The sequence below is a fragment of the Macrobrachium rosenbergii genome, chromosome 1 (assembly GCF_040412425.1).
Source record: "Macrobrachium rosenbergii isolate ZJJX-2024 chromosome 1, ASM4041242v1, whole genome shotgun sequence".
NCBI lineage: Eukaryota > Metazoa > Arthropoda > Malacostraca > Decapoda > Palaemonidae > Macrobrachium > Macrobrachium rosenbergii.
The window spans coordinates 58,885,472-58,900,144 of NC_089741.1; the positions used below are offsets into that span (position 1 = coordinate 58,885,472).

General features: G+C 38.7%; 1 protein-coding gene across 1 annotated transcript in view; it reads left to right on the top strand.

Annotated features, from left to right (window-relative positions):
- Nucleotides 1–14,673, top strand: part of sfl (N-deacetylase and N-sulfotransferase sfl) — a 118,012-nt gene that overhangs the window by 100,506 nt on the left and 2,833 nt on the right. The window contains 1 exon segment of the mRNA XM_067104418.1: nucleotides 5,644–5,759. Within this exon segment, the coding sequence (XP_066960519.1) occupies nucleotides 5,644–5,759 (116 nt within the window).

Genomic DNA, 14,673 nt, shown 5'->3' on the forward strand with positions numbered 1-14,673 from the left:
ACCTATCATTTTTCTATCCGACTGCTATCCTTCCATGCCACTTTCACACTCACAACTTCTCCAATCTCATGGCACACTTTTACCCTCTCTGTCACTATTACAGGCACTCTCTTCCACAATTTTTATCAACCCTACCATCCTTCCCCAAATACAAATCCTTCAAGCACATCCCCTTTCATCGTAATTCAATTACATTCATACTAGGACGGACCACCATCCGCATTTTTCAAAAAACTCACATCCCAATAAAATATCATATTTATCATTCACTCTCAATCACACAAAATCACTTTCATCCATCACTACACCCCAATTTCTAACCGCATTCCTCTTCCAACCATGCTACCCCTAAATTTCAATCCCTCTTACTTCCCCTGACAGTTCCTAATCTCACACGTTTCTCAATTTCTCACATCCATTCTTAAATATGACATTCATACGTTCACCCTTTCTACTAAGGCAATCAATCTTACTCCCTCACAACACACTTGCACACTCATGCACTCGTCAGTCTTTCCAGCAAAACCTCCCTCATGCAACAACCCTCACGCATGCATCTGCACACGACCGCTTGCATCTGGAGGATCCACCCATTTGAACCCCCTTCACACTCAGTTTCCCGAATTCCTGTCACAGTCACCCTCTTTCGTCTACATACACTTGATACATGCCCTTCCATTCCACATTTGTCACACCGCTCTCAGTTCTGAACACATTCTCGATAATGCCCATTCTTACCACAGTTGCCACATATTACATTCACTCGGGTACCCTACAACCATTAGCAATGACCCACCTATCCGCACCTGTAGCATTTAACCCCCTATCTTTCGTACACCTCCCTTACCAAATGTCCCGATTGCCCACACACCAAACACGCTCCTAAAGCCCACCTACACTCATTCTTTGTATGTCCTTCCTTTCCACATCTAAAACACTTCACCGACTTCCACTCATCGACCTTCCCCCTTTGTACACTACTATCCCTAACCCATCCAACCTGTTGTTCCCTTACAAACCCACCATTCATCCTCACTTGGCACCTCCACATTACTTGCTCTTACACTCTATCTATTACACTATCTGCCATTCTCATTGGGCCCCTCAACACTGCATCCCTAAAGCTTCCAAACTCTGGTACTCTCATCTACCCCAGCCCTTACACTTACACTTCTGCTCTCTTTTATAACCCTGTCAAGCTCATAGTCTTTACAATTTCCAAAAATTTCTCCCCAAGTCAACCTTTCGTTTCGTCCATCTTTTCTTCTCCTTCCGCTTCAAGTTCACAAATTCTCTAACTCCATCTGGCACTGTCCTAACAACTTCCGTACTAACTCCTTACATTCATCTATCCCATCATCCCCAAACTTCTTCCTTGCCAACGTCTCAGCCTACAAGCATACAGTGACAAGGTTTCCCAGCTTTCATTCTGCCTCATCAAATTCATTCTTCCTCTTATACTTAACACTCGCCATGCGCCTCGCTTGCTCAACTAGTCTAGCTTTCACCTTGTCATACTCAACATCTCCACACTCTAATAACCCTATACATATCAAGTAAAACCCAGTCAAATATTCTCCTACTTTCCCATACTCTCTACTTTCACTCTGTCCTTTCATGCACCCCTACTTCCATCTTTTCACGGGTACCGAATACAAAGAGTCAACTTCGCTCTTTCCTTCACTTTCTTCACTTCCACACTTCATCTTATACTCATTACACTCTTCTTCCCCTCTCTTTTTATCCACTTTTATCCACTCACCTCCATCCACCTCACTATCACTACTGCCTTCACCCTCTCCTCCTTTTCCTGCCTTCCCACTTCCTTACCCTTCTTACCAGTTTCCTTTTTCCCTTTCCTTTCCCCTGACTTATCCTTACTTTCCCTCTGTTCCTTCCCTTGCTTTTCATTCCCCTTTTCCTTACCCTGCCTCTCATTCCCTCGTTTCTTACTTCCTATTCCCATATCACTTTCATCACTCACGCTTCCATTCACTTCTTCCTCCTTTTCTTTCTCTCTTGCCCCTTCACACGTTCCAGAGAACCTGCCTCCAACAGCCCCCTTCTCCAAAAACACCCTTGAACATACCTTTCACCATCTCTTCCACACCTTTCATCATTCCCTCCAACTTTTTTATCCATCCTCTTCCATTCTGACTCTTTTCATCTCCCCTTTCATTTCTTCTTTGCACTCCTTAGCATTCCCCCATCTCCTCCAACTGACTCCTCAACTCCTCATTCTCACCCCTCAGCCTCTCATTCTCCTCTCTTGCCAGCCGCAACTCCTCTCTCAACCTCCACAGTTCCTCTTCCATTCCCTCCAGTCACACTACCAGCCACTAATCTCAATTATAGCTGCCCCACGTTGGCGCCAAATATTATGTGGCGGGATTTGCCAAACACAAAAACAGTACAGCACTCACCCTGGTCCTCGGTTGCTGGAAGATGGAGAAAAGGCTCCACGGCCGCCAACACAGCACAAAAAAACACAAACCCAACAAAACAGAAAAACCTCCACCGACTCACGAACATACAGCAACAAGAACAGCACCATCAAGGAAAAACCAACAACTCTCAAAAAGAACAAAAAATTGTCCAAAACAAACGACAGACCAGCACTAGCTCTGACTCAAGACTGCCTTCACAAATCGAAAAATCCTCACATATATTCCACAGACAGACAGCGCAAACAAACTAACGACCTCATCCCTCTTCCAACACACTCACTAGCGACAATTACACACACACACACACACACACACACACACACACACACACACACACACACACACACACACACACACTTGCACTCTCTCTCTCTCTCTCTCTCTCTCTCTCTCTCTCTCTCTCTCTCTCTCTCTCTCTCTCTCTCTGTTGGGAAATGCTAAATAAAAACAAATTTATTCATCCCTCTATAGTCTCTTTTTAGACACCTCAGACCCTGTTGCAGATTACCTCTTTGTTCTGAGAAGATCTAGGTTCTCTCACTTTCCTTGAAGAGGTACTGATTTATGCTTATCTCTGGTTAAGCACAGAGACCTGGATCTTTCATCTTCTTCTCAAAGACCTCTCAAGCCTTTTTCACACCCAGCTAGGAAGCAAGAAATGTGTTATCCTCGTTTTTTCCTTTGATTTTTGCCAAGAATGAGGATCCATCCAAGACCTGGATCCTTTCTTTCTCCCTTAAAGCTTAGCGGACATCCTTGGCTTCCAGGAGCTCCATCCAGCTCCTGAATTCCTAACTCGCCTGGTGTCCAGCTCACCTGACACCAGTTACAACCTGGTGCCAGTGCATCATGCTCCAAGCACTCAGAAGTGCTCACCAACTGTGAGGGAAAAAGAGTCAACTCTGTCCAATTGGAGTTTTAGGTATTTACCTGAACAGGACTTGATAATCTAGAGGGCCTTCTTATCCTTTGATGTTTGGTCAAGAACCCCTCGCCCATGGATTAAGATTGCATTGTCCTTCATCCTAAAGAAAATTTCTGAAACTCTCAGATTCAGAACAACAACTTTGCCATCTTCTAGTGAAAGCTAAAGTCATCAGAGCAGCCTCTATTTCTTTATCTTTCAGGCACATATGTCCCTCTCTTCCATTTAGCATCGACCTACTGGAAGTATATCTTCCTTCACGTTTCACAGGCACATTCGGCTGTTACTTCCATTCTGCATCAGTCTACTGGAAGTATAATCGTCCTTCGCATCTCACTATCTTAAGAAGTGAAACCTGAACTTCTAGCTCTGCTGGCACCCAGCTCTTCGGGCGCCAGCTACAGTCTGTTGCCGACTTTAGAGCTTCCAGAGCTTCGAGCTGCTAGCTCGCCTAGCATCCAGCTCACCTGGCACCAGCTACAAGTCAGGCCCCAGCTATAAAGCCCCCCAGAGCTTTGGGGTCCCCTGGTGCTCAGCTTGCCTGGCACCAGCTACAGTCTGGTGCCAACTTTAGAGCTCAAGGCATCCATGATCTCCCAGCAGCTTGGCTGGCGCCCAGCTCACTTGGCGCCAGCTACAGTCTGGCACCAGTGATATTTATACCAATCCACAAGCTTCCACAGCTTGCCTGGTGCCAGCTAAGTAGTTTGTAAAATCTGCAGTACCACAGGATAGTGACTGGCATGGTATGGCAGGAGGAAGTATAAGATTTTCTCCTATCTCGTCACCTTCTGGTGAGGTATAGAGTTTTTTAGGAGCCAGGAAGTACAAAGTACCTGGAGCACCCACCACTTTCAGTGGATGGGTTGTGGTGTTATTTCAGTGTAGGTGACAGTGTATCTGGTTGTTTTTTACGTTGGTACTGAGCCCAGGGCAAGGGCACCTATTAAAGTTTTGCTAGCTGTTGGGTAACTCCTTAACTCCACTGATGCTTTGGTAGCCATCGGAGTACTCCTTCGCTATAAAGCTCCCACTTAAATAGAGGTGACTCTTGGCTCTACTGCCACACCACTACAGGTTGAGTTGAGCAACAACCAGTTGCAGTTTTATACTGCAGGCTCTCTTAACTAATAAGGAACAACAAGCATTGTATTCAATGCTAGCAACTTTTCTGTTTCAAATTCATTACACGACTTAATGTTTCTGGAGCAGAATACTATGTCCATGTATCACACCTCCTGTCAATGTGGGATTCAGCTATGTAATTACTTGGTAAGTTACTTATATAAAAATGACATTTTTATTATAAACTAAAGTTTTACATATACTTACCAAGTATTTACAGAATCGGAGCCCACCCTCCTCCCCTCTGATGGACTTAAGGCATAAAATGAATGAGAATTGTTTGCTAGGTCGTTCCAATATTCTGTTAGTGGGACGGGCTGATCACCTCCACAAACTATATTGAAGCGCTACCTGCGAAATTTTGAATCTAAGCTACTGTTACAGTGAAACTATAGCTATGTAATTACTTGGTAAGTACAGTATATATAAAACTTTATTTTATTATAAAAATGTCATTTTTTCCCTCTGGTCACCATCCATTTCTTCCATATTTTCCCCTGCCACTTGCCTCCCTCTTCTTCCTGTAAAGTATACCTGAATATCCTCTTCCGTGTCTTCCCTCTGTCAGAAGTTAGTCTTGAATATCTTCAGTAACAAGTTTACCGAAGATAATTAAATCTATTCCACCACCATGTCTTTTTCTTAGTATTCACATTATCAGATGTCATGCCACATACTGAAATTATTCGCAAAAGCTTTTTTCATTGAATTACTTTATTGTTCATTATACTTTCATTTATGCTTACTGCTTGTAGCATACACCATTTCACCTTTCACTAAGTATACCAACTCATTTCAATTCCACTTCACTAAGATTTTTATTTGTTAGTTGATTTTGTTGCATATTTATATCTAGCCATCAGTATACAACAAACATATGTTCATCCCACTTTATGCCTGTGTCTCTACTACTTCCCTCACTCTTTGTCATCTTTCCTATATTTGCCATACTGATTGTAGACTTTCACATAGCATATTATCATTTGTGTATCTTTCATTAATGACCTTTTAATTTGTGGAAGCTTGCAGTGCAAGTTCATGGAATTTTGACCTGTTCCATTAAACTTGGAGAATAACAATAATAGTAATTATTTTATTGGAGTATTTTGCCATTAATGTAATTATTCTCATTTTAGGTATATGAAGTTTTTCCTGTTCCAAAGAATTCATCCAGTAAGTTCCTGTTTGAGAAAAGTGCCACATACTTTGAAGGTGAGGTGGTTCCAAAGAGAGTGAAGGCCCTTCTCCCCAATGCAAAGTTGGTAAGGATTTTTTCTGTTGTATTTAGGTGTAACATATCTGGCATCATAAAAAAGGTAAAGAAAATTTATACCAGTGCTAAGTCATTTATGTACCATCATAGGAGTCTCAGGGTAAGAAAATTGGAGAAAGAGAGAGAGTGGTTAGTGGATGGATGAAAACAGTGCCATGCAAGGTACACTATTAGAAATATTATTTTAGTAAATCTTACCCAGTATTCGTCTACCTATAACTCAACCAACATGGCAGAAGGATTTCATAGTTATACCTGGTTGGATGGTAGGCTGTCCATTTTCTGCCTTCTCACTTGCAGTTAACTCTAGCTAGTTCCAGCTTGCCATTTTGAGAGGTTTACATCTCAGATTGTTGGCAATTTTGAAGGAAATTCACTCTGATTATTGATGGTCTGTTGTTGAATTGGTATTCTTAGGACAGTGTCATCATTTGAGGGTTCCATCAGGATTTGTGAAGGAAAGAATTCCTTGAATAGATTGCCTAAATTAAAGTATGATGGCCACTCTTATTGTGAGGGTTATTTAGGCCAGATATGTGATTTAGAAAATAGAAGTAAGAAGTGTAAAGGTTGGGATATGGAGAAAATGAAGGCTTTCTCTGCATGGACTTTCAGGTTTTTCTTGTTCAACAGAGACATTGGGTGAGGAGTTGGAAGGTACTTCATCTATATTTTCTTCAAAGATTGATGGACCTCAGTCAGCTTTGAAACAGCAGACACTGTTATTCCTGAACCAGACAGTAATTCTGAATCTGAAAATAATGATGATAAACTTCATGTCTAGGTGTGAACAACTCAAAAGTGCTTTAATGGATTTCACCCACCACAAAATTTAGAATTTGCTGAAGAATACGACACATTAGCCTTCCCATTAGGTTTTGTGGAGCTGTCTCTAAAGCAACAGTCTTCTGATAGCCAAGTTGGTTTTAAATCAATCAATGCATCTTTGAAAGCCAAAGCTAGTAGCACCAAACCCTTTGTCTTGTTTTTTCATCCTCTTTTGAAGTCAAATAAGGCCAAGTATTATCAAACAGGGGAGCTGCCAAAGTAATTTCTGATTGCGTCAGTTGGCTCTTGAATTGCCAGTTTGGTAGACCCTATCAGGAGGAAGTCTATTCAGTTGGTCAAGTCTTGGTGGTCGTCAGCTGAAGTGGACCATTTCATTTTCAAGACTGGTCCTTAGGCACTGTAGCTCATAGTATAAGGCAATGGAATCACACTTACTGCCGGAATTTGAACATTTAGGACAAGGAACTCTTGGTTTTCCTAAGCATATAGACAAGCTCATAATGATGGCAGCCTTATTTATTTGACAAGTTAGAACATATGAAATGGTTGATTTGGATCTTAAGACATTTCAGTGGAGTTTTCCAAAATGGACACTAAGGACCTGATTATTCAAGCTTTTAAGTGTATTGCTACAAGAGAAGTAATTTTCTCCTCTAGTTTCTAGGTCCATAAAAGGAATTTTGACACCACCCTTTTTTGCGTCTTCCCAGAAGAGAGAACCTTGTCAGCATAAAAGTGCTTCTGTCACAAAGAGAAAAGAATATAGCAAAAAGTGAAGAATTAAACCTTTTGTTCCAAGTAGGTGCCAGGTTAGATAATTTGTTTTTTAACAAAGTTAGCCGCTGATCTGTGGGTTGTGCAGGTACTCAAGGAAGCTTATGTGATCCCATTCACAAGAAGAGTACCTCTTTCTCTAGTCCTGATAGCCTTTCATGCTTACCAGCACAGCTGTGGAAAATTCTGAACCTTGCAAGAGAAAGTTTAAGCACTACTAGAAAAAAAGCCATAGAATCTGTCATCAGGATTTTAGAATCACCTGTTTCTAGTGTCAAAGATGACAGGTGGTCAGAAACCGGTACTGGATGTCTCAAACCTGAAGCAGTTTGCAAAGCTTATAAGATTCTCCATGGAGTTGTCCAAGATGGTTCTTGAGGCCATCCAGGACTATTGGATGATTATAATAGATCTAAAGAAGGATGACTAATTCCACATTTCTATCTGTGGAATCCAAGAAGTATTTCAAATTTATATTCAACAGAGTAGTGTATTAGTATTGAGTCCCCTGTCTTGGACTGCGCATGGTTCCTTCAGTGTTTAAGAGAGCTTTTGCCTCAGTTTCGAGATGGCTGCACCTAGAAAATGTTGGAATTCTCTTGCATTTTGGTAGTTGGCTTATTCTAGAAAATCCTTTGGAAGGGATTCTGAGAGCAAAAGAATTAGTCCTACAGTTGACTGGAAGGTTTGTCATAATAATCAACCTTCCCTTGTCCAGACTGATTCCAGCTCTTTCAGTTCATAACCTGGGGATGGAGATAATTCTTTTTCAGGGCCAACTCAGAAATGGGTCAACAATCTTCTTTCAACTGTGACAGAATTTCATTCCTGAAGGTCTCTTCCTGCCTAGAAGTGGATGAGCCTGTTGGGACACATGGCCTTAACAGAAAAATTTGTATTTTAGTGAGACTGAAGATGAGACTTTGCAGTTCACCCCAAGAAAAACTGTTTATGCAAGACTCACCCAGACTCGGCCTTAGTGGGGGTGAATCAAGAAATGAAAAACACTCTTTGTTGGCAGACCAAAAGAAATCTCCTTCAGTCAGGAGTGCCTCTGGGGAACCAGAACCCGGACCTGTCATGATAATGACAGGTGGTGGCTGCTCAACAAGTTGTGTAGCTTATCTGGCTACTCTAATGGGACAGGTAGCATCTCGCTTAAGGTGTTTGGTTTGGAAGTGAGAGTGATTGCATGAGTGACTGGCCTCTCCTCCTCCTCCTTCCTCACCATCCTTCATTCTCTTCCTTCGGGCAGAGAGTGGGATTTGAGCAGACACGTCCTGGAACTGGCAGCCGATGTAGGTAAGTCTACACTTCAAGCATCTGTCATATTTTTCTACTATTTTTCTATCATTAAATTTATAGAAGCAAACCCACTCCTTCCTTGAGCAAGGGGAGGAAGGAGACCCTGGCAGTAAGACAAACCCAATACTGTACTCATATTTGCCTTACTTCCACCGACTTTTGGATTCATCCTAGCCTATTTTTGTGTGGGGTTACGTTTCCCTCACTCATTCGAAAAGGCCCAGAAGTCTGACAACTGATCATGTAGTTCCTGTACTCAGATCAGTATGTCAGAGGCATGGTACTCTTCCTCTTTCTATCAACTAGGAAGAGAAACCCAGGTGTAGCGAAATCCAGTTCATAGACACTCAGATTCCTTCCTCCTACAAGTGAGTCTTCCTAATGTAAAGGACCAAAATTTGTGAAACATTTCACAAATTTTTTAAGTAATTTGTATTTTTCCTAGCTATACAAACCTGAGGTCCTTTACATTACATTTCATGCCCACCTCATGCCACCTCTCAATCTGATACCTGGGCCAAAAGGCAAATTGGAATGTTTACATCTGGGCGGGCGGGACCCCCACTTACCAGACGGTAGTTAACTGCCTAGGCACCTTGTATGAAAGTTTAACGGCCATTTCCAGCTTTACTGAAAGTAATTCCTAATGTAAAGGACCTCGGGTTTGTATAGTTAAGAATAATGCAAATTAGTTTTAAAATCTGTGATATTTAGAATTGGCAGATGAAAGTCTTCTTCGTTCTCTGTATCTTAAAGGAGCCAAGGGCAAAATAGACTGCCACAAGCAAGATGATGCATAGACTATAGACTACAATCCTGACCTTTTGGATGTTTCTTACTTCACAGGGGCCAGCACTGAGAGAGGCTGGCAGTTTGGTAGATTATTCTTTGACCATTGTCTATTCCTTAAGGTGACGGAAATGGTGAAAGTTACTCAGAGGAAAAAATCATTACTGGATAAACATTGTATTTTATGTAGAGTACGTGTAGTAGGGTTAATTTAACAAAACAACCATGCCTCATTTTTCACTCTGCTTGAAGGTTTTGTTTCTGTAAGAAAATGAAAAGATATGTTTTTACATGTAAAGTGAAAATTGAAGCAAGCTAAAGTTAGAATTTAAGTAAAAAAGGAGGAACATAAAGGGAACGGATGAAAAGTACAGAGCAGAAAGCACTGCAGTAGGAAGCCCAAAGAGACCTTACAACGAACTTTTACTAGTGTACCACACAGGGGATATTGTAAGTGGGACTTTTTATGGTGTGGAAAACTAGGAAAATAATAGTTGTGCAGAATTATGGAAGCTTTACATATTCTTTGTGTATAACTTGAAAGGTAAAGCAACTGGGCAGTTTCAATTGTAATATAATCATGACAATTATTGTATAGTAACTTGCAGGTTACTCTACAGTAATAGAGTAAACCCCCCATATTTGTGGGGGATGCATGCCGCACCCCCCGCGAATAGCTAAAACCCTCAAATACTTAGAACCATTCTAAAAACACTTAGAACTGCCTATTTTGATAGTCCAAACACACACAAAACAAACTAAAAATGCTTATACAGGTATTATCCTACTTATGATGGGGTTAGGTTCCAAAAAAAAAAGCATCGTTTGTTGGAAAAAAAACGTAAGCAATACCAAAACGTATCTCGAACATAGCCTAGCCTACACTAGGGTATTCGGTACCATGTATACATATATGGTAGCCTAGCCTACACTATAAAGTATACTCTATACATATGGTACATGGTATAGTAATTATTAATATTAGCTAATTCTGGAGGTTCTTGCAAAGTGACTTATGATAATTCAGCGCAGAGAAATTGAATAACAAGAATTAGCTTAGCCTACACTATAGTACATTGTATACATATACGGTAGTGTAGCCTACATTATACTATACTCTGTATTCACGTATCGTATTATACAAATGTCAACATAACGAATATGCACCTTTTATAATGTTATGCCTTAATTCACTGTATCCAATAATATTGTATATATTCTTATATTGCTTTTGTATTATAAATTGCGGTCATAGCGTCGCGATCAATGTTTTGGTTTGGAAATCATTTACATGGTGTTTATTTCGCCGTATTTAATTCAGTTCAGAGGGCTTTTCTTGCATCTAGTTAGCGTAAATGACTCTCTAGATACTTTATTTATATGGGGCAAGGTTATTTTTCGTTATACAAAGTGTTTTTAAGCTGAAATATAACTAAAATATGTCTCATTGTGAAATTAGTTTATCTATTTTTTTGTTAATAGAGGACGATGGCTGTTTGGGGATGTTTGTTTTGTGTAAAAACAAATTCAAGATTCCGTTCACTATTCACTTGATTTCATCATACAGTCATACTCCGAACTTACGCGAGGTTAGGTTCCAGAACCCCTTGTGCAGGGTGAATTTTCACCTAAGTTTGGCATGGTCTCTAAAAATGCCAATAAATGCTTAGTTAGCTTAATACATTACCCTTAAAAGAGAGAAATAAATGGTTGACATAAAACTGAGATTTGGAAGAAAATTTCTCTCTCTCTCTCTCTACCCTTCCAACTGATCTATTTTTAGAATCGTGTCAACCTCTTTTTAACAACTTTGTTCTGCGTCTCTTTCTCTTTGTTCTGAAATGCTTTTTCATGAACAAACAGAGTTTTATATTTTGACTAATACAACTCTTAGTTATTATGTCTCTATGTTTTAGAATGTATTTGCAACACTAGCGCATTTACACTTCGTAGATGATACAGGTCAAATTAGATCAATTTAAACTATTGTAAAAATGTGTGAGCGCTAACTAAGAGTATCAGTTATTACGAAGACTGAGAGAATAACGAGAGAGAGAGAGAGAGAGATCTTGTCCTTACTTGATATATCAAGTTATATTATTTATGAATTATTATTATTATGGGGAGAGAGAGAGAGAGAGAGAAAGTTATTCTAACGTTAGATATCAAAAGATGGAAATTCAGTATTAAACTAACGATTAAATGAAATAAAAGCTACTGTATTTTCATTTAAAAGTTAGCTTAATACATTACCCTGAAAAAAAGAAATAAATGGTGTGACACTCTCCCCCATTCCACCGATCTATTTTTAGAAGTCTTCTCAACCTCATTTTTAAAAACTTTATTCTGTCACTTTCTCTTTGTTCTGAATTGCTTTATGTTCTGAAATGCTCTATGTCTCTGTTTTAGAACAGCGCATTTACAGTTTGTAAACGGTACAGGTAAAATTAGATCAATTCAAAATTATCTACTGTATAGTTAAAGACATACAGAGAAACAGTGCTGTAATACATAGGCTGGCTAACTTCGAACGAGAGAGAGAGAGAGAGATAACAGTTGTCCTTACTTAAGAGAGTGAAATTTTTTTATGAATTATTACGGACACAGAGAGAGAGGGAGAGAATTACAAGAAAAATTTGACCACTGATTAGCAACACTCCCCTTCTTGTCATGTTAAATGACATGTCAAGACAGCTTTTGCCTTCCACCTCCTTCTTACAAAAGACGAGGGAAGAATTTGTTTGTTCAAAATAATATGAATTTTGTAATTACAGTTTTTTATTATTATTATTATTATTATTATTATTATTATTATTATTTAATTTTATTAATCTTATTATTTGAAAATTAGTATAAACATACCTGTATACATGTACCATGAAAATTCATCTCACTGAGAGAGAGAGAGAGAGAGAGAGAGAGAGAGAGAGAGAGAGAGAGAGAGAGAGAGAGAGAGAGAGAGAGAGAGAGAGAGAGATTATTAATTTTAATAATATTTAACGTTATTTAATTTACACATAAAAGCTTGAAAACTTATAAATTACATAAAAAATTAAACAAACACTTTTGCTGGGTTTCTCAGGGTTTGCAAATGTTCGCGTGCCTGTGAAAACTCGTGTATGACCATTAGTTAGGCTCCAATGAAAAATTCGTGTCTGTGAATTTGTGCAACTTGAATCTCGCAAGTTCGAGGTATTACTGTAATACGAGCTTTATGTACTTTTCGTTTATCGGCGTAAAAATAACAGTAATGTGTTCTTTCATGCCCAGTAGTTTTGATTAAAATACTTTCTCTCCAGTTTTAATTACGATAGAGTTTCATCCATTTTGCCGATGTACGATAATTTACAGTATAGTCATTAGAAGCTTGAACATTGTTTTCACAGCTTCAGCTACAACTTGCAGCTTAAATTTGGCAGTATATTTCCTTAACGATCTTTAACCCTTAGTGGACGGATTGAGCTTGAGTGTTAAGTAAAACAAGTTTGTGGAGGTGGATGGATTGCGCTCCAGTTTGAAGCAGAATTACGCACCAATGTTATGGTAATAATGATTCGAAAGAAAGGTGCCAATACTTCTACATGCTATAAATTCACTAATGGCAACTTTTATACAGATGTGAGTTTAGGCCAGTATCAGTAATGCTTGTGACTTCAAGGGGAAGGTACTGCCATCTCTCACGAGTCTTTTAAATCTGCTTGTAAATATACAAAGGGGTTGCTGTTGTTTTTTGTTTATGTCTTTTACGATAGTATGTCAATTGTAAATGTAATTTTAATAAAGAAAATTGCAAAGAAATATTAGAAAAAGCATGTAAAAGTAAAAAAAAAAAGTTACTGAATCTTCCTTCTCGTAAACTTACGTGAATATTAATATTTTACACCAAATGTGCAAAAAATTTGTTACTGCTTTTATTTCTTATCTGTTTTGATATTGTGTGAGCAGTAATAATGATTTTACAAAATCCTAAAAGCTTATTTATTAGAAAAAACATAAGTTGGTAAAATTTACGATTGTCTTGTAAATGAGGCCCCACAAGGGGTTGTAAATAGTCATTTTCAACTTCTCGTGGAAGGTAGGGAAAATTTTTTAGAATTTTTTTATTTATACAGTGTGAATGTACTTGTCATTCTCTTTCCATTGATGTGATTTTTTTTTTTTTTTATTTGCCGACCTCAAAGTTTCCCCGGTCTGGGGGGCTGCACATTGATAAATTATGCCGTCCCTTAAGGGTTAATCCATCCCAAATAAGGGTATAATGTAAAAATATATCAGTCCTATTCTACTTAACGTTACTTGTGCTATAAGCTACGGTAATTGTTTATTACCATGCAATGGTTGAAATACCAGGTAAATAGCTGTTGTTATCCGATTTGGCTACAAGCAAAACAACAGTTTCTCAATTGGTTGTTTATGGCTGTACGCATTTACGCAAGAGTATAACGTTACTAACAGTACTTTTATCATTCTGTTTAACTTTTTTAACTAGAAGATGGGATAAAAAGATGGAGGAAAAGTTGTCTATTGTAGTTCGGTCTCTCTCACTGCCTGATTATGCTGCTGCCTGCGCCCTCATGAAATTTAAAAATATTTTATAAATAATATTGTCTATCAGTATTAATTGCTTACCCCATTGCAAAATCGAATTATTGTAAGGTTAATTATCATAACTCGAGCATTACCCGAGTATTTTAATAGATTTATCACAAAAAGTGCATTTAGTCATGAAAATGAGATGAAAATACAGTAATTAGTGAATATTTCTCAGTGAAAAATACTGCGAATGGGCGAATTTTCCGCGAATAATGGGTAGATACGTTCCACAGAGAAATCCATGAATACGCGAGTCCGCAAATCGCGAGATCGCGAATACGGGGGGTTTACCTTATGTTATCATAGGACAAAGTTTATTATAATTGTTATACCATGTAATTGCAGCACAAAGTTTGGAGTAAATTTAATATCTATAAAATTCATAGTTAAATTCTGTCATTTATGGTAGACAGTTCATAGTGCAGCACTGATAGAGTAGGTATAACTATATTGTTTTGTATTTAAGAAATTGGAGAATGGATTTCTTAAAACAGGTTGATTATTTAGTTGGATTTCTTTATTTGCTTTATACAGAAGTAGAATGTGTATAGCAATGAATAAATTTTAATTTTAGTCGAACCCCATCTTTATGAGCAATTCTTTGAAAGCTTCATCAAACTGATTGATGTATTTATAGAATATTAATTGTATTA